The sequence below is a fragment of the Symphalangus syndactylus genome, chromosome 16 (genome assembly GCF_028878055.3).
Source record: "Symphalangus syndactylus isolate Jambi chromosome 16, NHGRI_mSymSyn1-v2.1_pri, whole genome shotgun sequence".
Classification (NCBI taxonomy): domain Eukaryota; kingdom Metazoa; phylum Chordata; class Mammalia; order Primates; family Hylobatidae; genus Symphalangus; species Symphalangus syndactylus.
This window is the reverse complement of record NC_072438.2, coordinates 23,279,536-23,305,950: the sequence shown is the minus strand read 5'-3', so window position 1 is coordinate 23,305,950 and position 26,415 is coordinate 23,279,536. Positions and strand designations below refer to the sequence as shown.

The 26,415-nt window shown below is 40.7% G+C and overlaps 1 protein-coding gene across 3 annotated transcripts in view; it reads right to left on the bottom strand.

Moving 5' to 3' along the window:
- The window catches only part of CC2D2A (coiled-coil and C2 domain containing 2A), a 136,547-nt gene that overhangs the window by 74,595 nt on the left and 35,537 nt on the right, over nt 1-26,415 (bottom strand). For all 3 annotated transcript variants that reach the window (XM_055245538.2, XM_055245539.2, XM_063619406.1), the window contains 7 exons: nt 19,317-19,418; nt 18,140-18,313; nt 14,697-14,859; nt 13,565-13,701; nt 12,814-12,945; nt 1,900-2,109; nt 64-170 (listed from right to left, as the gene is read on the bottom strand). In XM_055245538.2, coding sequence (XP_055101513.1) covers nt 64-170; nt 1,900-2,109; nt 12,814-12,945; nt 13,565-13,701; nt 14,697-14,859; nt 18,140-18,313; nt 19,317-19,418 — 1,025 coding nt within the window. The remainder of the gene's footprint in view (nt 1-63; nt 171-1,899; nt 2,110-12,813; nt 12,946-13,564; nt 13,702-14,696; nt 14,860-18,139; nt 18,314-19,316; nt 19,419-26,415) is intronic.

The window sequence follows — 26,415 nt, the reverse complement described above, 5'->3', positions numbered from 1 at the left end:
TAAACTCTAACAAGCGCACATCTAACGGGAAAAAAAGTAGTTACACTTAACAACTTTACTCACCGAATTTCAGATTTATACTCATTGATGGTTTTTTGGATGGTATCGAGAGACTGATGAGGTTTTTCTGGATCAAGGCCAGTCTGAACAGCATTTCTTAGAGCTTGGAGCTTAAAAAGATATGGATACAAGTTTTGGGTTACAAACTCTATTCCCTACTGCAGTGCAACTGGACCCACCCACTTCTCCTGGGTAAAATGGTGCCAGCAGTCTGTGAATGGAATGGATGTTCAAGCATCTGGCTGTCTCCAGACTTTCACATAAATGAATTATGATGGAGAACTGTTTCATCTGTTCTTGAAGAAACTGGATTAGTAAAGCATAGTGTATGTCCATCCTTGTTCCATGGCCCAGATAATCAAGCTGCTCATGAAAATATTACTTTTATGTGTATATCTTAGAACCAAGTTTTCTTCCAAAGCTAAAAGCAGGTTTGTCTGGGTCCAGGACATACGATGGTATTCTTGTGATATAAAGAAACTATAAAATTACAGACTCGTAAAACGAGATATTCTGAAGTTATCTCTTCTTTGGGCAGTAAGGTTTTTTTTTTTTTTTTTTTTTTTTTTATTATACTTTAGGGTTTTAGGGTACATGTGCACAATGTGCAGGTTTGTTACATATGTATCCATGTGCCATGTTGATTTCCTGCACCCATTAACTCGTCATTTAGCATTAGGTGTATCTCCTAATGCTGTCCCTCCCCCCTCCCCCCACCCCACAACAGTCCCCGGAGCGTGATGTTCCCCTTCCTGTGTCCATGAGTTCTCATTGTTCAATTCCCACCTATGAGTGAGAACATGCGGTGTTTGGTTTTTTGTCCTTGCGATAGTTTACTGAGAATGATGGTTTCCAGTTTCATCCATGTCCCTACAAAGGACATGAACTCATCATTTTTTATGGCTGCATAGTATTCCATGGTGTATATATGCCACATTTTCTTAATCCAGTCTATCGTTGTTGGACATTTGGGTTGGTTCCAAGTCTTTGCTATTGTGAATAGTGCCGCAATAAACATACGTGTGCATGTGTCTTTATAGCAGCATGATTTATAGTCTTTTGGGTATATACCCAGTAATGGGATGGCTGGGTCAAATCGTATTTCTAGTTCTAGATCCCTGAGGAATCGCCACACTGACTTCCACAATGGTTGAACTAGTTTACAGTCCCACCAACAGTGTAAAAGTGTTCCTATTTCTCCACATCCTCTCCAGCACCTGTTGTTTCCTGATTTTGTAATGATGGCCATTCTAACTGGTGTGAGATGGTATCTCACTGTGGTTTTGATTTGCATTTCTCGGGCAGTAAGGTTTTAAAGTCAGGGCATGAGACCAAAATTGCCTATAGTCAAAATTATCCACAAAAATCCCATGGGATAGTGTCACATTGGGAATAAATCCAAATGCTTAGCCATTCCTTTGAGCATCAGTTGAAACACTGACTTGTGTTTAAGTGCTACACTATGGGGTAATAAATATAAAGATGAGAATGTTTCTAAGGACAGATATTCTCAAGCCACCAATTTTCTCAGGTTCTGAGATCACGTGAGCAAGTAATAGCCACATATCTTCCACCTAACACCCACTTCTGGTGGGTGCTGTACTGTTTACAGAAAGCCTTCTGTTTAGGGCGAGTGTGTGCCAATAAATTTGTACACATCACATGTATACCAGCTCTATCTTTCCCTTTGTCTCTAGCTGGATAATATATCACACATCCTAGACAGAGGAAACATGTGAAAGAGGGGCATGAACATTTTGCTGTTAGAAATTTTCATTGTTTGGGCTCATTGGAAGAACCAACTCCATTGACAATCATTATGGAAGAAATCACATGTACCTTATCAGTAAGAAATTTCGTCTTGTTTCTCTGGTGTCTTGCAAGATACTGGTCATATAACTGGGCCAGCTTGGCTGCCAAAACATGCTCTCGGCTAAAACAGGGATGATGAGTGAAGATTAACCCTGAAATATCAATGTCCAGTTGGAAATTTCCAGGAGGGTCTCCAGATCTGATCACATGCTGACTACTGTGAACGTATTTTACTGCCTGTCAAGGAAAGCAGAGTGTAGACAGAACACAGTTAAAGCACTTACTAGATAATGATTCTCTAATCCACAATGCGAAAACAGTCAGATGCAAAATACTTCCTATCCTGGACTAGTCAGGTGAAAGATGCTTGATTACTTACTTCCAGGTTTTAGAGGCCAGCTCTTTTTTCAATATTTGAACAGCAAAATGAAAGACTGGGAGTTAGAAAAGAAGCCATTTCAATCTTGCTTTCCTAAGTCTTCTAGGTTTCATTACTTGCTCAAGTCGTAGTTCTAATCTTTTTCATGCAGACTACCTTGTTTCTTGGAATCCTGGGTTTTGTAGCTGGTGACCTTGAAATTCTTTTAATGGGAGGAGCATAGATTCTAGTTCAAACCGATGATTATTTGGATCCCGGACATACCCCATGTATTTACATTTTAAAACATGTGGAGAAGGCTTCATTTTGTAGACAGCAGCAAGGGACATTTACCTAACTGAGCATCATGCTGGCACTCAGTCTTCCTGGGGAGGAGGGATGTTGGTTTGCAAAGTAAGAGTGGGGGCTGTGCAACTGAGCCAAGTGTGTAGAAAACAGAAACAGAAGTCTCCAATAGGAATTTCTTGGATTATTTGGTATATAATGTATCAGATACATCTCTTTGCTTTTCTTCCATAAAATCTTCAAGATATTTACTTTGATTACTACAGCTACTGTGGGTGGGAGCTCAAGGGTGGAGAGGAGACATCTTTGATTTTGTGCCTTTATTTTTTCTCATTATAAAGACTGACTACAGTAAGGATATGGTGGTTAAGACATTACTTGATCCTTCCTTTTTGCAGAGATGAGCTATTTATCTAGAAAATGATAATGTATGATAATGTGGCATAAGTGAATTATTTACAAATCATGAGCTTAAAGAAAAAGTGTAAAAATTCTAATCAGAAAGGAAGCTTTTATTCTCCCTAAATTATGGGTAACATGTTCAGCAAACTCTTCATTTAGTTCTTTGCATGTTATTATGTAAAGATGCTAGATCTGGGCTAGGACACTTGGATTCTAGGCCTGGCTCTACCTTGAACTTGCTCTGAGACCTTGGGCAAGTCACTATACATCTCTGGGCCTCTAATTTTTCATATGTAGAAATAGGAGGCTAAGGAAAAAGATTAAATTAGCGTTTTGTAGATCACTAGGTATCATATCAGGCATTTCACATGCATCAACTCATTTACTCAACAAAGATTAATGGATGTCTACAGTGTGATACAGCCTGTCTTCAAGCAGCAATCAATTTAGAAGGGAGGACAGCCCTAGGATCTAAAAGCATGAAGTCTGGGATGTGCAGAGGGAGGTAGGAAGCCCAGCCCGGAAGAGGGGATTCCAGCATCAGAGTTCTATCATTATAAGATTTGAACAGACTGTTTTATTTTAAAAATGCCCTTGTAAAACTGGAATGTGTTTACAAATATTTTAGGCACAAATCAGGATGAATTGACTATATTGCAGTACTTTCTGGAATATGCTGTATTTCCCAAATCTGCATTAGCCCACATTCCAATAATTGCTGGTGGTCTCTGCTTTTTGCTTAGCCCAACGAAGTATAAAAAGCTTCCAGGAGTCCTTGCAGCCACTGGGCTAGACTGCCCAAAAGACCACAACTCCCATGCTATTAGAGAGAAAGACCTCCAGTTCCTTTTCTCTTTGTTGTATCTGTTCCCTTTCTTATATATCGAGAACTATTATGAACACAGTAGCAACAATTTCTTTCAAGAATCTTCACTTGGATTTATAGGAGGAAAAACCACTGGGACATGGATCAGCTTCCACTGGTCTTTTGCATCTTATGAAAGCCCTGGGTGGCCTTTCAGAGATCAGATCTGGTCATTAATATCCCTACACTTCAGACTGCAACAATGGAGGGCCATTTTTTTTCTCTTTCATTCAGGTAAAAGTATTCAATTATAAACTGCATTAGTATTAGAAGTTTTTAATCTCCATGTGACCACTCTGTGTTTTATAACGCAGATTACCTGAATTAAAAATTTCCACCTCACAAATACATGTACAACTAGACTTCAAACCACAGACATAATGGAAAATTCCTCTCTAATTGCTTTGCAGCTGCTCGTTCTTGCTTTGCCTTGCCTCTTACCTATGGGGTTCCAGAGTTATGAGATCACTCAGGGTGTGGCTCTCAGGTTCCATCTTGTATGCTTCTTGGTATGAGTAAGTAACATGGGTAGAGTGGTTCTATTTACTTGTAATGTAACTTAGGTCACCTGTACTTTGCACCTCCTTCCACAAATCTGCATTAGCCTAAGTTCCAAAACCTGCTAGTGGTCTCTGCCTTAGGCTCAGCTCAAGCAAGTGTAAAAGTGTTTCAGGACACTTAGTAGTCGTTGGGCTAACTGGATCAAAAGACCCCAACTCTCTTCCTATTAGGGAGAAAGACACCTAGTTCCTTGTCTTTCTTTTTGTTGCGTCTATTTTCCTTTCTTATTTATTGACAACTATCATAAACACAATAGCAACAATTACTCCCAAGGAGGGATAATATTTAGAGTATATTTTAACTTTAAAATTGATTTGATTTTTTAGTCTTCAACTGAAAACAAATGCTAAGAGGTGATGAGTATGGATTATCTTTTGATGTTCTCACCATGTGCAGAGATGCATACAAAGGAGAAAAAAAAATTAAAGCCGGGCACAGTGGCTCACGCCTGTAATCCCAGCACTTTGGGAGGCCAAGGCGGGCAGATCACGAGGTCAGGAGATCGAGACCATCCTGGCTAACACGGTGAAACCCCGTCTCTACTAAAAATACAAAAAAATTAGCCGAGCGTGGTGGTAGGCACCTGTAGTCCCAGCTACTTGGGAGGCTGAGGCAGGAGAATGGTGTGAACCTGGGAGGTGGAGCTTGCAGTGAGCCAAGATTGCACCACTGCACTCCAGCCTGGGCGGCAGAGCAAGACTCCATCTCAAAAAAAAAAAAAAAATTAAAAATTGTACAGAAGGCCGAGTGCAGTGGCTCACACCTGTAATCCCAGCCCTTTGGGAGGCCAAGGCAGGTGGATCACAAGGTCAGGAGTTCAAGACCAGCCTGGCCAAGATGGCGAAATCCCGTCTCTATTAAAAATACAAAAGTTAGCCAGGTTTGGTGGTGGGTGCCTATAATCCCAGCTACTCGGGAGGCTGAGGCAGAGAATTGCTTGAACCCAGGAGGCGGAGGTTGCAGTGAGCCGAGATTGTACCACTGCACTCCAGCCTGGGCAACAGAGCGAGACTCTGTCTCAAAACAAACAAACAAAAATGTAGAGAAAATTAATAATCATTGGTAAGTTTAAAATACAAGTTTCTACATTTGCCCTGAGAAAATAATAGCAACAAAGTCTGGGTCCACCTCAGAGCCTGCAGTAGATTCTAGAATTATTATTCTGGTCTTCCCTGGGAAGCTTTCTCATTTCCCATCTTCTGGAAACATGCCATGTTTTCTGGACATGAGGTTAGTAGATAATGGTCTGCTTGCCACTGACTAGAGTTTATTTTTTCGTATTGATAATGTGAACTGTGGGGAAAAATATGATTCTTTCCTTCTGGAGTTGTTAAGCTTAGGCTATCAAAGGACACATCCCCTTATATATAGAGAATTCTGTCGTGCCTGCAGTTGCAGAGAATGAGGCCCACCAGTATTCAAGAAGAACCAGAGAAAAGAGGGGTGGAAGAGAGGCCTGCTGGCATCAAATCCCTGGTCCTAGCCCCTGAGACCTTGTTTCCTAAAGGTTCTCCTTCATTTTATGATTTATTCCTAGATCCTTTCCAGTTTTTTGGGCCACTAAGTTCCCTCTTTGCTTAAGCTAGTTTGCAATGGGTTTCTGTCATATGCAACCAAGAGAGTCCTGTGTAGTGAAGTGCTTAGAACGCAGCAGATTAACAATGCTTTGGTGAAAAACTGGTGAGAACAATGATGGGAAAGTGACACTTTTATCTAGTGGTACCTCTGTGGGAGCTTGGAATCATGACACAGTCCTCCAATGGGTATGCAGTTCTGAAAAAGGGAGGCTCCTACACATTGCAGGGCCTTTAACACCTGCTTCCATTTCTGTCTTTCCAGCCAAGGCACAAAGTCTCTCTATGGCCAAGCTAAGATTGCTCCCTCTGTATTCCCAGAATTTAGCACAGCTAAGAATATAGTAGACTTTTAGTTAAGTATTTTTTAGTTAAGGATGGAAGTAATAAAAAAGGAAGGAAGGAAGGACAAAGGAAGGAGAGAAGGAAGAGGGATGTTTGTACTGCTTTTCAACAACTTTTTTTTTGAGATGGAGTTTTGCTCTTGTCACCCAGGTTGGAGCGCAATGGCATGTTCTCTGCTCACTGCAACCTTTGCCTCCTAGGTTCAAGCAATCTCCTGCCTCAGGCTCCTGAGTAGCTGAGATTACACCCACCCACCACCCCCACCTAATTTTTGTATTTTTAGTAGAGATGGGTTTCACCATGTTGGCCGGGCTGGTCTTGAACTCCTGACATCAGGTGATCTGCCCACCTCAGCCTCCCAAAGTGCTGGGATTACAGGCATAAGCCACTGCGCTGGGCCTGCTTTTCAACAACTTTAACCCTACTCTGCTATCATGATTAGGCAAACTGCATTTTATATTGTTTATGTTTTACCTGCAATGTCCTATCTAGCATTTTAATTTTTTACTTTTGCACTAATTACTTCTTAAGATGTATTAAATTGTATTCTTAGGCCAGGCGCAGTGGCTCACGCTTGTAATCCCAGCACTTTGGGAGGCCGAGGCGGGTGGATCACGAGGTCAGGAGATCGAGACCACAGTCAAACCCCGTCTCTACTAAAAATACAAAGAAAAAAAATTAGCTGGGCGTGGTGGCGGGCGCCTGTAGTCCCAGCTACTCGGAGAGGCTGAGGCAGGAGAATGGTGTGAACCTGGGAGGCGGAGCTTGCAGTGAGCCGAGACTGAGCCACTGCACTCCAGCCTGGGTGACAGAGCAAGACTCGTCTCAAAAAAAAAAAAAATAAATAAATAAATAAATAAATTGTATTCTTTCTTATTGGATGTTTAACAGTTTTTCTTTGCATGACAGCTAATTCCTTTTTGCATTTTCCTATCTTTAATTGTCTCATCTCAATTTAAGAACATCTTAATATTGAGACAATATTAGGAACAGAATATTTCACTTTTAAAAACTACTTGTTTCCCCCTCCGTAATTAAAAAAAACATTCAAAAAGGCAGGGCTGAACACCAACTCCTTTCTAAATAAAACTCTTAAATTCTCTAATAGGAGGGTGCACGATCCATCATTTGAGTCGATAACATAGTATTTCTAACAAAAGAACAACTGGGCTTGACTCAAACGGGTGATCAGTGTTGGTCGATCCTGCTGGGTGAAGTTAGCATCAGACCCAAGTGCTCTGAGGCATAAATTCATCAAGGCTCTCTGTTAAGGGCCCAAGGAAATGCCAACTTTTGTTTTCTTAACGTTTTTCCTTGTATGTATGTATGTATGCATGTATGCATGTATTTTTTAGAGACAAGGTCTCACTCTGTCAACCAAGCTGGAGTGCAGTGGTGTGATAATAGCTCACTACAACCTTGCACTCCTGGGCTTAAGTGATCCTCCTGCTTCAGCCTCCTGAGTAGCTGGGACCACAGGCATGTGCCACCATGTCTGGCTACCTTTTCATTTTTTTGTAGAGGTAGGGGGTCTCACTATGTTGTCCAGGCTGTTCTCAAATTCATGGCCTCAAGCAAACCTCCCACGTTGGCCTCACAAATCTTTGGGATTACAGGTGTGAGCCCCTGCTCCTAGCTGTAATTGCCAACTTTTGATTTGGCACTCTGACTTGGTTTTCCATTATGTGGTTGCCGGGACTAAACCAGAACCTAAGGAAAGCTAGTATTTTGCAGGATAGACAGCCGAGTCAGAGACAGGCATAGAAAAGAAGGAATTTCTTTTAATACACGCAGCAGAGTCATTTTAATGACATTCAATTTGTGCTTTTATTGAGGTATTTCTATGTTCCAGGCACACTGCCAAGTGCAAGTTAAGAAGAAGACTATAATCCAGTTCTGGTCCCTAAGTCACTTTCAGCATAGCCAGAGAGGGAGAAAGAAAATGGATTAACAGTACATGAGCAAAACAATCTTCGCCTGCCGACCTATTTCTTTGCTCTTGCATCATGCCAGAAACTCCTAGGTGGAAAGTCTGTTTGGAAGTAAGACTGAAAATAGAGGCTGTAGGCATTTAATTTTTTTTTCTTAAAGGCAAGCCCATTTCATGGAATAATGGAAAAGCTATTTTTGGCAAGAGACAGACTGAATAAATGAAGGAAAAGGTTAAAGTAAATAAATACAATGATAAAAATGTTAATTGTTAAAGAAAAGCACTGTGTTTTGAATAATTGGAAAGTTACATAATTACATTTTTAAAAAAGACTGAGGTATATAATTCAACAATAAACTTAGTAGGTAACCTGTTATGGAATAACAGATATAATATCTCCTCCATTTAACTTAATCCCCTTTGCTTCTTTCTTGTGCAGTCTAAGACATTCTTCATGTTTTGTTGTGTTCAAAACATAGCCTTCCAATAAATGCCCTTGGAAGATGTCAGCCCCTTTGGACTTCTTCCTTCTCTAACTTCGTTTGCTCTGTGATGCTTTATGACAAGCCCTTGTCAGTAGAACTCTTCTTTCTTGACTTTCCTATTTCTGCTTGTATGATAGGAAGATTTTGCTTCTCAAAAGTATTGAAAGGAGACCCTCTGTCCTTCTCTACCCACCCTTCCAGCCCTACTGGCTGCTTCCCAAGAGAGAAGGAAGGACATGTCTGACTGGAGAGTCAGCTGGAGCCCAAGATCCTTAGTCCAGGTTACCTGCAAAGCTAAGCAGTGGCCCCTAGCTGTCCTGTCTTAGGTGTCTCCAAGGAGAGTTGTTCACTGGCCTGCATGGTCTGCTTGGCATTCCACCTCATAAATACACCAGAGCCGCTTAGCTTATGTCTAGATGGGGAACATAATTCGTGAGAAATGGAACAGGAAACCATCTGGTCTTGGGTTCAAGTGGCATTCTGCCATCTGGTTTTACCCTTAGTGCAAGGGATATCTGGATCCCTCTCTGACTCCAGTGTATTTCCAAGTTAGTTTAGAATTTCAAAAGGAGACAGATGAGATCCATTGGATCCCTCATGCCCTACCTTCCATATTAATTACTCTTCTGTTTTCTAACTTTAACCCATAATTCAATGTTCATCATATCTGTGTTTATTAGAATGGATGGATGATGATACAGATTGATGGGTTATTCAATAAATGCATAAGTTGATAACATTTTGATCACTAATTATATCATGTATTTTTGTCATATAACCAAATAGATGATAAATTCCTCATGGGCTGTAACTTATCTTTACCCTTGTTTTGTAAATCTGCCTCCAGGATCACATTTCTGTACGAAGTAGCCATCCACTGATACTTGTCAGTAATAATATTTTATAGAAATTTATAGTTTTTAAAAAGGTCATGCTCATATATCACTTCACTACTCATCATGACCCTATGAGGAAGAGAAAATGATTATTATTCCTATTTTTCAATTAATGAAAAATATCCAGAGAGGTGAAGGAACTTGCCCAAAGCTGCAAGCTAATTAGTTAGTAGGACAGCAGGACTGTACTCAGAGTCTCTGCCTGGGCCTGTGTTTTCTCTGTTCATCATTCCTCTTTATAGACAAAAATGATGATTGTTATACCCACCCCATTCTGTTTCATGTGATCAGTGCTGAATGTTACAAATTTAAAATTACACAGGTTTCTGAAGGAGGCAGTCCCAGTGATATGGTTTGGCTGTGTCCCTACCCAAAACTCATCTTGAATTGTAACTCCCACAATTCTCTCATGTCATGAGAGGAACCAGGTGGGAGGTGACTGAATTATGGGGGTGGGTCTTTCCTGCACTGTCCTTGTGATGGTGAATGAATCTTATGAGATCTGATTGTTTTAAAAAGGGAGTTTCCCTGCACAAGCTCTCTTTTTGCCTGCTGCCATTCATGTTAGATGTGACTTGCTCTTCCTTGTCTTCCACCATGATTGTGAGGCCTCCCCAGCCATGTGGAACTGTAAGTCCATTAAACCTCTTTCTTTTGTAAATTGCCCAGGCTCGGGTATGTCTTTATCAGCAGCATGAAAATGGACTAATACAATAAATTGGTACCAGAAGTGGGGTACTACTGAAAAGATACCCAAAAATGTGGACGCAACTTTGGAACTGGTAATAGGCAGAGGCTGGAACAGTTTGGAGGGCTCAGAAGAAGACAGGAAAATGTGGGAAAGTTTGGGACTCCCTAGAGACTTGTTGAATAGCTTTGACCAAAATGCTGATAATAATATGGACAATGAAATCCAGGCTGAGGTAGTCTCAGATGGAGATGAGGAACTTGTTGGGAACTGGAGCAAATGTGACTTGTTATATTTTAGCAAAGAGACTGGTGTCATTTTGCCTCTGCCCTAGAGATTTGTGGAACTTTGAACTTGAGAGAGAGATGATTTAGGGTATCTGGCAGAAGAAATTTCTAAGCAGCAAAGCATTCAAGAGGTGACTTGGGTGCTGTTAAAGGCATTCAGTTTTATAAGGGAAGTAGAGTATAAAAGTTCAGAAAATTTGCAGCCTTACAATGTAATAGAAAAGAAAATCCCATTTTCTGAGGAGAAATTCAAAGCAGCTGTAGAAATTTGCATACGTAACATGCAGCCAAATGTTTATCACCAAGACAATGGGGAAAATGTCTCCAGGGCATGTCAGAGGTCTTCACAGCATCCCCTCCCATCACAGGCCTGAAGGCCTAGGAGGAAAAAAATGTTTTCTTAGGCCAGTCCTAGGGTCCCCATGCTGTGTGCAGTCTAGGGACTTGATGCCCTGTGTCCCAGCTACTCCAGCCATGACTAAAAGAAGCCAAGGTACAACTTGGGCCATGGCTTTAGAGGCTGCAAGCCCAAGCCTTGGCAGCTTCCACATGGTGTTGAGCCTGCGAGTACACAGAAGTCAAGAACTGAGGTTTGAGAACCTCTGCCTAGATTTCAGAGGATGTATGGAAATGCCTGGATGCCCAGGCAGAAGTTTGCTGCAGGGGGAGGGCTGTCATGGGGAACCTCTGCTAGGGCAGTGCAGAAGGGAAATGTGTGGTTGGAGCTCCCACACAGAGTTCCTACTGGGGCACTGCCTAGTGGAGCTATGAGAAGAGGGCCACTGTCCTCCAGACCCCAGAATGGTAGACCTACTGACAGCTTGCACTGTGTACCTGGAAAAGCTGCAGACACTCAACACCAGCTCATGAAAGCAGCCGGGAGGGAGGCTGTACCCTGCAAAGCCACAGGGGCGAAGCTGCCAAAGACCATGGGAACCTACCTCTTGCATCAGCGTGACCCGAATGCGAGACATGTTTACCCAATACCTGAACCTCCATTGTATCTAGGAAGTAACTAACTTGCTTTTGATTTTACAGACTCATAGGCAGAAGGGACTTGCTTTGTCTCAGATGAGATGTTAGACTGTGGACTTTTGAGTTGATGCTGAAATGAGTTAAGACTTTGGGGGACTTGTTGGGAAGGCTATGATTGGTTTTGAAATGTGAGGACAGATTTGGGAGGGGCCAGGGGTGAAATGATATGGTTTGGCTGTGTTCCTACCCAAATCTCATGTTGAATTGTAACTCCCACAATTCCCAGGTTTTGTGGGAGGAACCGGTGATTGTGATTGAATTATGGGGGCGGGTCTTTCCTGCACTGTTCTCATGACAGTGAATGAGTTTCACAAAATCTGATGGTTTTATAAATGGGAATTTCCCTGCACAAGCTCTCTTTTTGCCTGCCGCCATCCACGTAAAACGTGACTTGCTCCTCCTTGCCTTTTGCTGTGATTGTGAGGTCTCCCCAGCCATGTAGAACTGTAAGTCCATTAAACCTCTTTCTTTTGTAAAGTGCCCAGTCTTGGGTATGTCTTTATCAGCAGTGTGATAACAGATTAATACACCCAGGAAAGCAAGAGCAATGTAATTAAATATGAGGGCAGGCAACTGTAATGATAGCCAGCAGTTACTAAGCTCTGTTTTAGGCACTTTTTTTTTTTTTTTTTGAGACGGCACTTATGTGGATTACCTCATTTAATTTACACAGCAAGCCTAGGAGGCAGACACTGCTATCGTGCCTACCTTACAGATGAAGACACTGAGGCATGAGAGACTAACGGCCAGGTTCACCCAGTGAATGGTAGAGCAAGGGCTGGAATCAGGCAGCTTGTTACCAGACTTAGGAAAATCCTTTACAATATAAAGGATTTGCAAGGATAGAAACTCTCCAGTTATATAATAAAGAGACAACAAATGGGAAGTGGTCCTGCAGCAAATGTGAGATGACAAGAGAAAAGAGAGGGCAAAAGAAGAAAAATAAGGGTAGCTAACCTGGATGTGTAAAAAAAGATGCAGACTCAGTCATTCCTAGCTAGGAAACTCACTCCTTGTTTAAGAAGGGATGCATTGAGTATAATTAGACTTACTCTTACATAATATGCCTGATGTTTGTTCTTTATGTGTAAGATAGTGAATTATTTAAAAAATTAAAGTAGAATGTTATAAACATAGCACCCCAAGCTATTCAGAAAGCAAAGCACTTTCAATTTCATTTAATAAAAGTAGAAAGAGGGGAGTGTCTACCTTTTTATACAGTGTTTCAAGCTCTGCCTTAATGCTCTGCTCCTGTGTTAGTACTGGTGGCCTTGAAGGAAATGGCTTGATGGGGTTTGGCAGAGCTAGGATCCTGCCGTCATCTCCAAACCATCTTCTTTCCTATAGATGAAGCAGCGGGAATGGCAACATTTTCTTCTAATCGAACAGAAAATGGTTCACAACACAAACAACGTTTCTTGAAAATTTTGTGTCAACATATATATTTCATGTACTTCCTCCACCAACAGAACTGTAAAAGTCTGTTTCCATTAGAAAGCAAGTCTTCACTAACACCTCTCACAATTGATTTAAAATAGACACCCTGGCTTCCTAAAAAGTATTTTAAAGAGCTTAAATGAATGCTTAAGAAAAATTTATCTTCTATTAATTAAACATTTAAGAAAAAAACCACAGAATAAAAACTCAAAAGTGAGACTATTCTACCTATGGATAATTTAAAAATTCTGTCAAGTAGGAAAAGGTTGCCAGGATCTGGTTTAGCAGGAAAAGCCCAGATCTAGCTAGCAAAGATGGGTTTTGAGCAGTTGAGAAGTTATGTTATTTGAGGATCAATAAATGTACTGAGAGAGAAAGTTAAAAAAAAAAAAAAAGAACCACTTTCTGTGGATAACCTCAAGAGGAAATGAGTACAGTGGATGCAATGACTGCCCTGTTAGGAAAATAGAAGCTATGTCTAGTGTGCCCAGGCTACACTTGAGAGCAGAGGGTGCACACTTACGGGGTCCTGCATCAGCAATCTGTTCTCCATGATGTTCTGATTGGTGCGTGCCACCTCTGGTCTTACCCCGGTGTAAAGGCCTTCATCTTCCAGGAACCTGGGCTGTACATTCTCAGGAAGCTTTTTATATGTAGGGACTAGATCATTTATAAATAAATAAAATAAACATTAGGGCCAATCTAAATATCTCAAACTGCAATTTGGTGAATTAATCACCAGAGATTTCATTTATGTTCTTAGAAAATGCAAATTTTCCAAATTAATTTTCAAAAGCAGAACCAAGGAAAAGATGAATGTGCTCACTTGCAGCAGTATGTTGTAGAATCAGGTATTTAAAGAAAACGCCTAAATAATTTAATATGTAACTCATCAGTGTGGCATACTGAGAAGAAGGTAGTATTCAAATCATGGGATGAGGGACCAGTTTTAGCTCTATTACTCTTCAGCTAGGTGAATTAGGGCCAGGCACTTCTTTGAACTCTCTCCTCCTGTACAAAAGAGATAATAATCTACTTAACTGGGCTTCTGGGAGAATTAAATGAGGTAAAGTATGAGGACGTGCTTTGTAAATGAACAAGTTTATTTGAGTGAACGTGATCATTACCTCATTTATTCATTCATGGCTTTATTCATTCATAGAACACATCTTTACTGAGAGCCTCCTTGTGCCAGGCACAGATGAGACTCTGGGAATCCAGGCCAGGCCCCTGCTGCCTTGGAGCTTGAATCGTAGTGGGAGTGACAGGCAGCAACAGGAAGCAAAGGTCTCTAAAAGATCACGCCATAGAGTAGTAAGAAAATACACAGGGGATGGTGACTTAGGGAAGGGTGGGGATAAACTTAAGACGAAAGAAAGGCTGTTCTCATAAACTCTAAGCCCCTGTAACTGATCACTGATTTGATAAAGGGTTCCCACAGTACTCTGGTATATCTTCCATTAGTCTATCAGTAAGTGTTTGTTGAATGGATATTTTTCCATGTTGTGTTTTTTTTGCTTGAAGATATTTCTTGATTGTTAGATCAGAAACTGGAATCAGTTCTGGAGATGAGGCATCCTTATACACTAGCCATATTTCATGACAAGCTAAGTGACAATGTCTAAGCTGAACAAGAAAATAAAAAGAGCAAGTACCTGTCTGCCTACTGGGTATGAAGAGCATTTCTCTTTCCATCTGCAGCCGGTCATGGATGCTTTCATAATCTGCAGGTCTGACTGCTACAAAATCGTCAGCCACGTGATCTAAGCCCAATAGGAAGTCCTCGGCATCATCACCATTAAGCAGTTCTTCCTCATCCTGCATAATGTTAAAAAGTAACAAGAAAAAATCATGCTAAGATTCTTAGTTAGAAAAATAATTCACAATATCAAACTCATGAAACTGAACATTTCCTACAACTTTATCTTTTCCTTTTTTTAAAAAAAATGAAAGCACAGAACTATATAACCTTTCGTATTTAAGAAGTGGGTTTTTAAAAAAATTGTTTTGCAGTATTCTGCACACCTGGAAGATGTCAAAATCAGAGATGGCTGTTTCAGAAGAGAAGTGGTAAGCAAAACAATCAAAATCCCAACAAATCTGGCCTCCTATGAGACTGCTTACTTTTTGCCATTTATGTAAAGAATTGGGCTCATAATTTATGTAGCAGTTTAACCTTCCACCTGGCACTAAACCAAGGGAAAAGGCACCAAGTGTATAGGTGCACAGTCCACACACCCTGTTCAGACTGCCTGGGTTTAAATCCCAGCTTCACCATATACTGCCTAAGGAACTTGAAACAGCTTATTTAACCTTCTGATCCTCAGTTTCCTCACTTATAAGATAGTTATAGTAATAGAGCTTACCTCTAAGCACTCTGTGGGGATAAAATTAAATGATGCACTTAAAAATTCAAAGAGGCTATAATCACAAATGTTAGCTGACATATATTGATTTTGTTTGGATATTTTCCAAACGTCTTCTCCTCCTTCCTCTTCTTTTTCTTTCTCCTTCTCCTTCTTTTAAAAATTTAAACATGGTGTCCATTTATGAGCAACGTCTTTTAAAATCCTGTGGAGACTTTCAAGTAGCTAAAGACAATGATGGCAGCCTAGCTACGTGCCTCTTAAGATTTCCTCCCCAAGTACACAAAAGAATAAGAAGGAAAAAGGGAATCTATGTGGAAACCATGCTTTTAACTTAACTTGAAGACAGAGAATGCCAAAACATCAAACAAGTGAAAAGAGAAAGATCACCAGATGGCAGTGTGTAATCTTCCTTCTCCTGCCCCACCTCTGCTTCGTGGTGAGCAAAATCACCCAGAGAAAAACTGCAGAGAAGCAGAAAAGGGAAGCTAGCGAAAGGGGCTACAGAGGATCTAAAACTTTGTTCAAAAAGACTAAATCAACCTTGAAGATGAAAATACTTTAAGTGTCTGGGCAGAGCAGAGCATGGACTATAGGGAAGGGGCTTCCAAATGTGTGTGATTTAAAACATCAGTTTTAGGAACACAGAGCTTCTGGGGCAGTGAATAGGCAAAAGGAAGGGAGAAGTGGCCTTTGGAGGAAAGTGCCATAATTTCAGAAGATGTTCACAATTGGAGACTTCTGTCTTCAACAGGTGAAGCCCAATTCTCCTTACACTTTGAGAGTGCACTATGTCTTGTGACTTGCTTCTCCTGAGTAGAATATGACAGAAGTGACAGTATGTGGCTCCTGAGACTACGTCATAAAAGGAACTGTGGCTTCTTTTTTGGGTTCTCTCCTAGATCACTTGCTTTTGGGAAGTTAGCTGTCATGTCAGGAGGACACTCAAGCAATGTTGAACGATCTGAATGCTGATTTGTAGAATGATTGTTATAGAATAAGCTAAAATATTCCCAAGCTTCTGTAGATCTAGGTAAAAAAGGTACATTTCCGGGAGGCATTTTTCAAGGGAGGAGATTATAAGTGAAGCACAGAAGTATGTCAATTATGCGAATATTAGAATATCCTAGTGTGTTTTCCTTATTTTTAATGTGGTAAAATATATATAACATGAAGTCCACCATTTTAACCTTTTTTTTTTTTTGAGACAGAGTCTTGCTCTGTCGTCTAGGCTGGAGTGCAATAACGCAATCTCGGCTCACTGCAACCTCTGCCTCTCGTGTTCAAGTAATTCTCCTGCCTCAGCCTCCTGAGTAGCTGGATTATAGGTGCCTGCCACCACACCCAACTAATTTTTGTAATTTTAGTAGAGACAGGGTTTCACCATGTTGGCCAGGCTGGTTGCGAACTCCTGACCTTAGGTGATCCGCCCTCCTCGGCCTCCCAAAGCTGGGATTACAGGCCACCGCACCCGGCCCATTTTAACCATTTTTAGGTGAACAGTTCAGTGGTATTAAGTAAATTCACATTGTGATTCTACCTTTACCACCATCCGTCCATCTTCCCAGACTGAAATTCTATACCCATTAAACATTCCCTCCTTCCTCTAGCCTCTGACAACCACCATTCTACTTTCTGTCTCTATGGTTTTGACTATACAATGTAGCTCATATAAGTGAAATTGCACAATATTTATTTATTCTTTTGTGACTGGCTTATTTTTCTTAGTGTAATATCTTCAAGGTATATCTATGTTGTGGTATGTGTCAGAATTTCCATGCTTTCTGCAGTTGTATAATATTCCATTGTATATTTATGTTTATCCATTTATCTTCCGATGAACACTTGGGTTGCTTCTACCTTTTGGCTTTTGTGAATAATGCTGCTGTGAACATTGGTGCACAAGTATATGTTCAAGTTCTTGTCTTCAGTGCTTTTGGATATATACACAGAGTGGAATTGAATTGCTGGATCATATTGTAAATCTGTGGTTAACTTTTGAGGAACCACCATACTGTTTTTCATGGCAGCTGCACTGTTTTACATGGCTACAAGCAATGCACCAAAGTCCAATTTCTCCATATCCTCTGTGACACTTATTTTTTGATAAGAGCCATTCTAATGGATGTGCAGGGGTATCTCATTGTGGGTTTGATTTGCATTTCCCTTATGATGAGTGGTGTTAATTATCTTTTTATGGGCTTATTGTCTATTTGCATGTCTTTGAAGAAATGTCTATTCAATACCTTTGCCCATTTTTAAATGGTGTATTCTCCTTTTATCTCACACATACCACCCACAGTTGCAGAATTTGAGTTGTAGCCTGGGTGTGGTGTTTGGTCACAAAGAGCTGCTTACTTTGTAAGGTTGTGGTAAGAGAGAGACCGAGATTTCATTTTCCTTGCAGAGGAACATATTTTGCACATGGAATAAATACTAATCATTATGTGGAGTCTTGCAAGAAAAACCTCAAGCCACATTATTTAATTCTTTTTTCCACAAAAGAAAAATGAACAGGTTTAATCAAGGTTCTTCCTACCACATTGTAGGGTCTAACCCAGGGCTACAGGGAGCCATGTGAATTCAGTACTTGGGATTTCAACACAAGACGTGGAGTGTCGTTCTCCTGGTAGTGGCGGGTTTCTCCTCAGCCACTTTCTTTCTTGCAGGGACATCACCCTTTTCCTCCTAGCCCTCCACCCACACCTCATTACCATCCTGATATTAAATACCATTTCCTTTCCTCCTCCTTGTGCAGGTGGTTCTTCTTCCCCTTCCTCCTCCTCTTGATTAGTTCCTGCTCTATGTCTTGCTTTTGGTTTTTCCTCTGATCCTTCTGGTTCGGGATCAAAGTTGAAAGTAAAGAAGTTATAGGCCTCTTCTGCAGAAGGGAAGCCAGGTGGAACCTAACGAAAAGCAAGGAGCAATTGCAATTTCCCATTTATAAGCTGTAATGAGCTCTGCACAATTAACTGACAGCTGGCTTGATGCTAATGAGATCAGGCATATTCCAGGCCTCCGAAGCATATTGTCTTAGTTAAAGGTGTGAGATTACTGGTAATAAACTTTAATACCTGCCATAGGCAGTTGGAGGCCTCCTTTAATAGTAACTCTGATTAGTGACTTTAACAAAACCCAGCAATTATTTACATTCCAATAAGTACATACATTATTTATAGCAGTAAATATTTTAGATAAGATTATCAAAATGACAAACAGTGGATTTACTGTTTTATCGGCCAATGCTGAGATAGTTTTGTTGTATTATGAGAAATATAGAATTTTTAAATAAATGACCTTTTTTTGTTGTTTCTCTTTTTGAGTTAGTACTCTCCTTTTTTCCTATAATGAAAGCCGGGGCAACTTCAGAGCTGAACAAACTGTCTTATCACCAACATTTCCTGTCTTTCCATGCACTCCCTCTTCCTCAAGTCAGGCAATATTCTGATCTCTCCAGTTAGTATGAAAGTTGGAATCACTTCTCATACTTTTTTCTTGCAGACTGCATGGCAACAGGAGTCAGGTTATATATGTAGTAATTTATTTTTAATTAAGAGATGAGGTCTCACTCTGTCACCCAGGCTGGAATGCAGTGGCACAATTATGGCTCACTGCAGCTTCGACTTCATAGGCTCAAGTGATCCTCCCATCTCAGCCTCCCAGGTAGCTGGGACCACAGGTGTGTGCCACCATGTCTGGCTAATTTTTGTATTTTTTGTAGAGATGGGGTTTTGCCATGTTGTCCAGGCTGGTCTTGAACTCCTGTGCTCAATCTATCTGCCTGTCTTGGCCTCCCAAAGCGCTGGGATTGCAGGCGTGAGCCACCACACCCGGCCTGTAGTCATTTCTCATTGGATATTTGTAAAAAACACAAACAAACAAATGATTTAAAAAGACAAGATTTCTCACCTGGGGTTTAGGCTTGATTTTTCGTGCAGAATCACGGAACTTGACTCTTGAATAACTTTGGGAATCAACTTCTTGTTGAGTCCTTTCTACCTCTTCCCCTGGCTATATGAGTGGAAAAAAAAGATAGATAAACCATTTAAACCAAGAAACTTAGGCTGTTCTAAAATGAAAGTTAACCCCCCCACCCCAAAGGCTTATCTTCTGACTGGTGCTGCATCTTATCATTCCTAAGGCATGGAATACTGGCAAATTTCAAATGCAGTCATGCGCTCCATAGCGACAGCCTGCAGAACTGCATGCATGACGGAGGTCCCATAGACTATAAATACAGTATTTTTACTGTACCCTTTTTATGTTTATGTAAAAAAATACTTACCATTGTGTTACATTGCTATGGTATTTAGAAAAGTAACATGCTCTTCAGGTTTGCAGCCTTGGTGTGCAGTTGGCTGTGCCATCTAGGTTTGTGTAGGTACATTCACACAATGGGTTCACACAATGACGAAAATGCCTAAGAACACATTTCTCAGAACATATCCCCATCACTGAGTGATGCAGGACTGTATATTTGAAGGTTGATGTTGATATTTTCTTAACTCATCTCTCTCAAGACTAAACAAATATAAAATTGTATACTCAGTAAGCTTTAAAATGAAAACTGTTGGCCAGATGCAGTGGCTCATGCTTGAACTCCCAGCACTTTGGGAGGCCGAGGTGGGCAGATCACCTGAGGTCAGGAGTTCAAGACCGGCCTGGAAAACATAGTGAAACCCCACCTTTACTAAAAATACAAAGCTTAGCCAGGCGTGGTGGTGGGCGCCTATAATCCCAGCTACTGGGGAGGCTGAGGCAGGAAAATCCCTTGAACCTGGGAGGCAGAGGTTGCAGTGAGCTGAGATTGTACCACTGCACTCCAGCCTGGGAGATAGAGCAAGACTCTGTCTCAAAAAAAAAAAAAAAAGTGTTATCCTATAAATTAAGATTATCCACTTCACAGAGGATCATTTCCAAACAGTCTATAAAGAAAAACATTATTAATGTCTGATTGTAAATAAGTCCAACACACATCCTCCAGGGTACATGGCCTGTCCTCACTGAACCTCTGGTCCTGCTATCCACCCTGGGAAGCTGAGCCCTCTGCCTCTACTTGCTCTATGTGATAGTTATCATATGGGTATTCCCTTTTGCCTCTGAAAGCTAATCTGCAAGGTGCTGTTTCCAACTTCTTACCCATCTCTCCTTCTAATCCACCCTTTTTAAAACCCAGATACTCCTCCTTTTTCATGAAGCACAGTCTAAATGTCAAGCAATTTTGAGCAATTCTAAGCCATCCCAGTAGTACATATAGGTGTTCATGGCAAGAAGGAACATACTTATTCTACCTATGACAGAAACTTGATCATTATCATATGGACAGAGAATTATTTCACAGCATGGAATAACTGTCACCCAACAACAGTAATGTAGTGTGCCATCTTCACTGGGAACCTTCAATATATCCTTCCCAAGTCCTACCTGTTCCTCAAGACCACACAAAGCTACTTCCTTTCTCCATCCTAAAATGAACTCTCTTTTTGGAATCAAATTGTCTGATTCATGTCAGGCACTGTCCTGTAGAGCTTGACAATTGAAACCATGGGCTCTGAAGTCTGACTGCCTGGCTTTGAATTTTAACTCTACCACTTACAACTTAGGCCACTTGAGTAGAGCATCAAATAAGGAAATGTACATAAAATATAACCAGTTAGGTGCATTAATGGTAGCTATTATTATCATATTACTAGCTTTTTCTTACATGTCTTTTTTTTGGTCTATAGTTTGTATGCATATGATATGACTAAACATTTTAGTTTAGCCCATGGGAAACCAGAGCCTGTGGCAAGGGTTTTTCTGTGCCTGTAGTTGACTCTGAGAAGTGACACCAAAGAACAGGAATTGGGGACTGGGAAGAATAAAGCAGGTGGAAAGTGAGTGCAGGAGAACTTGATTGACAAGGCTACCACTGTGGGCAAGAGAGTTTAACCCACAGGGATCCTCTGAGGAGTCATGTAGACTGCTTCTCAGAATTGTCCGCCAGGGACACAGAAGAGGGGAATATTTGTCTAATGGCTCCTGTCCCCTAGGTGGTTGGAGGGGCTCAGAAACAGATGGCCCAAAATATGATGCTTTGACATGCTGAACTGAAGAAGCCTCAAGGTCTCTCTGACCTCCCCTACCCTGGATGCCAAATTCCCTATCTCTCCTAAAGCACAGGATGAGGTTGTTCTCCGAAGTCCCCTTAGCTGCCTGAGTCCAAACCTGCCAAAGAAGAAAACAGTGACCTTTGGTCCCTCTCCTGAGTGTTCATGAACTGTACCCATACTGCAGGAAGAAAGACTGAAGTCCATCAACACACTTGGACAGACTTCAGTCAAAAACCATTGTCTGCTCTGCTGGCCCAACAGACTTTGTCCGAGGCCACTGTTATGTTCTTCAAGCCCATTGAATTCCCCTAAAAATCATTTGCTACTTGCTAAAATCACCCACACTTCTCCATCTCTCTTTCCTCTAGGATGAAGGGTACGTAATTATCTGTACTCCTTGCACACTAATAAATGTGTGTGCCTTTTCTCCTATTAATCTGCCTTTTGTCAGCTGATTTTCAGTGAACTTTCAGAGGATGACAAGGAAGTGTCCCCTTGGCCTCTACATAGTTGGTGATTGCACCAGAGGGTGTTAAGCCCCTGGTGCTTCCAGTCTTGCATATGTGTCAGAATACATGAGTGGGCCTCCGCAAGCCTTCTGGAGAGGCAGGGATACCCCTGGAATGAAACCTGGAGGTATAGCTAAAGTGAGGTGCTGTCAAATTTCACTTAGGTGCAGCTAGATGTCTAGTAATGGCCAGAATAAAAATGAGGGTGTCAGTTGGGCATAATCTATCATAATATCAAGCGACTGTATACAGTTTCCTTTTATGTTGAATTCTATACTTCTCCTTCATTTTCTCATTTTGTAGTGTTAAGGTTAAATAGTTATCTACCAACTCAATTGTACAGAAGTTGAAGCTGTGCTAATCAATACATTCCACAATGCAATGCTAAATGAAGTTATTATTTGTCTTAGTAAATTTCAGTATTTTAAATGTTTTTGAGGATGAGGAAAGAAGCAGATGAGTATTACCCAGTGTAAGGATTTTTTTTTCTTTTTTTTTTTTTGAGATGGAGTCTCGTTCTGTCACCCAGACTGGAGTGCAGTGGCGTGATCTCAGCTCACTACAAACTCCGCCTCCCGGGTTCACGAGATTCTCCTGCCTCAGCCTCCCGAGTAGCTGGGATTACAGGCACCCGCCACCAAACCCGGCTAATTTTTTTTTGTATTTTTAGTAGACACGGGGTTTCACTGTGTTGGCCAGACTGGTCTCGAACTCCTGACCTCGTGATCTGCCCGCCTCAGCCTCCCAAAGTGCTGGGATTACAGATGTGAATCACCGCACCCGGCCTAGGATTTTTAAAAACTGCAGTGGAATAAAGATCAGATTCCTGTGCTTGATCAGGAAGGCTTTTTAAGATTCTGCCAAGTCAGGTCCCCTTGTAAAATAGGGCTAAGACTTTCTCATGCATTGTTGATGATGCCATTCTATTCCTGTCTGCTGCACTTCCTGTAGCAAAAGAGAGAGACTGATGTGTTTGAAAACACACAAAACAAACCAAGAAGTCAACCCATGAGAGAGAAACTTGGCTGTGTATAGGCAAGCCTTGGGCTTTAGAGATCTGTGAAGATGATGATAATAAAATACAAGACCAGGCAGAAAGCTTAACATTAGTAATCTAGAAAATAATTAGGTTAAATTCCATGGGGCAAAATATGTGGAAATTATTATTTTTGTTTCCTTCCATTGGGTTGGTATAGAAAATATGCTCAGATAATATAATTTCATTGATGTGATTTATTGCAGTATTGATGGTTTTATTACAGTATTTATGGACTTGATAAAAAAGTATATAATGTAATTTTTGTCAAAATCTTAAAAGGTTTCAAAGTCAATTATATTAATACATTTAAGGCCATTAATTATACTTAAAATGATTGAGCATGCTGAAGTAAATTTTAAAGAACTATAATACATTTGTATAATCTTAAAGTAATAATTACATTCAATTTCAATCCAGCAATAAAATATTGAGTGCCTATCATCATATGTGCACATATCCATCTAGAAATTCTTTCTCACCCTTAAATTTGTTGTATCCTCCAAGAAGGCTCTAGGCCTTCTTCTAACTTGAGCTAGACCAATTCAAGTCCCATTGCTTTTGTTATAGCATAATTACAAAATATATTAGCTCTAGCCCTGATCTGTCTACCAAACCGTAATCTAAACCGATTTCTTAAAAGACACCCTAATCTGACTGTCTTGTAGACCCCTCAAATTTTTATATATGCTTGATACTGGTCCTGATACTAATCAAGTTGCATGATTTGCAAATAACTTCTCCATTTCATATGTTCTTCTTACCTTGTTCAGTGGTTTCCTTTGAAGTACAGGTTTTTAATTTTGATGAAGTCCAATGTAGCTATTTATTCTTTTGTTACTTGTGCTTTGGGCGTCAGATCAAAGAAAGCCATGGACTAATTTTTATATAACCTGATTTTGAGGCTGGGACAAGGTGCCATTTTGGTGGGCTGCTAACAGCACCCACCACAGAGCTGAATCCCCCTATATCCCCACTGGCTGTCAACTCCACTGAGCTCCTCAAGGGTGAGCTGTCACTGTCATCACTGGGTGTTCTGAGCCTATCGGACACCTGGCAGGAAGGAGTTTCTCATAAGTGCTGGCTAGGTAACAGGTAAATTAGATTCAAGGATCAGATCTTGGGTAACCTGAGACAGGGAACCAGGGCCACATGTAGAGAAATTTTGGTCATATCTAGTGGAGGCTAAGTTTTCAAGGTTCTGTGTTACTTCTACTTTGATGTTTATGTGTTCTTAGAGATTTGCATTTGTTCACCTATCACAAATCTGCTGAGCATAAAGTGAAAGGAAATACAAAAGAGATTAAGCAGTGGTTTGCGTTGGTGAATTTGGATTACTGACCAAAATATTCCTAACTGGTTTCTCCTTTTCTCTCTGAGTATACAGCATCTAACAATCATTAATACCTAAATACAGAGGGCTGACCATGTGCCCGGTACTATGTGAAACACTGTAACATGTATTCACTCATTTAATCCTCAAAACAATACCAAGAACTAGGTTCTGGAATTACTCCTATTTTATAGAGGCGGGAAGTGGGGTCTGGAGAGTAGCTAAACTCAAAGGTCACATCACTAGTGAGTGAGGTTGGCAGCCTTTAGCCCTGGTCAGCTGAAGTTCAGCATCTGTGCTCTTTGTGTACTATATTTTTTGATGAACAGGATGTTGAACCATTTTTTAGATATTCCTTCTGGATTTGAGGTATATACATGAAGAAATGTGGTTGTGAGATGTCCTATTATGAGTATGTGACTTGGTCTAAAGACAAAGCAGTTGATGTTTGCCTCAATATCGTAAGAATGGTCCTTAGGGAATATGGAATATTATGAACATACAAGCCAAGTCCTGATCACAAGGAGAAATAAACACCCTAGTAGCCCAGGGAGTATATTTTTACTTCTACAACTTCCAGCTTTATTGGAGATATCAGTATTTGTGGCCCATGGACAGTAAGAGCTACATGAATAATGATATCTATTTTTTGAAATGATGTTGTGAAATGATTTTCAGTCAGAAGGTATAGAAAAAGCCAGATATGAAAGACCAGAACCTCTTATCACTTAGCCAACATGACCAGATGCTTAGCCTCACATGCCCACCAAAATAACCACAGTTCTTGTGGCAAGCTGATGGGATTATAGATATTTTTCTTTATTTTCCAATATTTTTAAATTATGGCTTTTGTAGTAAGAAAATAAATGGGAATTAAAGGAAAGAAATGCTTTTTCAGTAGAATGGATCATGAGGGCACATGACAAATAGTCATAAAGCCATTTCACTGGACCGACCAGTGTTCCTACTGAAGACCACAAAACATAAGCAAGGCTGCAACATTCCTTATAATTATGCAACTTGTGACTTCTTTGGGGTGAATATAGGTAACATTTTATAACACCTCATCATAGAAAAAGAAAAGGCATCATTTAAAAAATCAGAAATATCCCTAGAGCCTGCGCTTCTTTGTCTTAATGGTTAAAAACAACCCAAACCAATAAAAACAACAAAAAACCAATTGGATTGTAGTTGCAAACACCTCCTGAACCATTTGCTGTTTTTCTTTCTGTTCCTTTTTCTGCCGTCTTAGCACTTACCCCTCATTGAAATCTCTGTTTTTCTTTTCCTGGCTCCCTCTCCTCCTTAACAGCATTAACTCTAAGGTTTTCTCCAAAGGCACTCTCAAAACTTCAAACACTCACCACCGTGGAAACACTTCCTAAATCTATTTTTCCAGGTCTGGGCCCTCCTCTGTGTCTCTGGAGGAACACATATTGAGATTCCTCACCAGCACCTCATATGCAAATGAAATTCACTCTAGTGCATTCAGACTGCTTCGCCTTCCTGTTGTCAATAGCTTTCCATCCATGGCTTGTAGAAAACTACCACCGAGGCTCCTAAATGTGACATTCAAGGACCCTTAGCATCTGACTCTGTTTTTCTGCTGCACTTTTATCTCTCTCCCTGCTTTCCAGGAAGATACATGGATCCAGCAATGCTGACCCAATGAGACAGACTGGAAATGATATAGAGCTGGGATCAAATCCCAACTCTTCCACATGTATGCTCTGTGACCCAGGGTGGTTTCACATCTACTCTGACCCTCAGTTTCCTCATTTGTTAAATGTGAATGAAAATAATAGTACCTGCCCTGTAGGGATAATGAAATGTGATAACATGGGACAAAGGTGGTAAAATGCCTGGCACAGAGTAGTACCTGATAAATAGTAGCTATTGTAATTATTAATATTTTTGAAATAGGGTCTCACTGTTGACCAGGCAGGACTGCAGTAGCGCAATCATAGCTCACTGCAGCCTTGAACTCCTGGGCCTAAGTGATCCTCCCACCTCAGCCTCCCGAGTAGCTGGGACTACA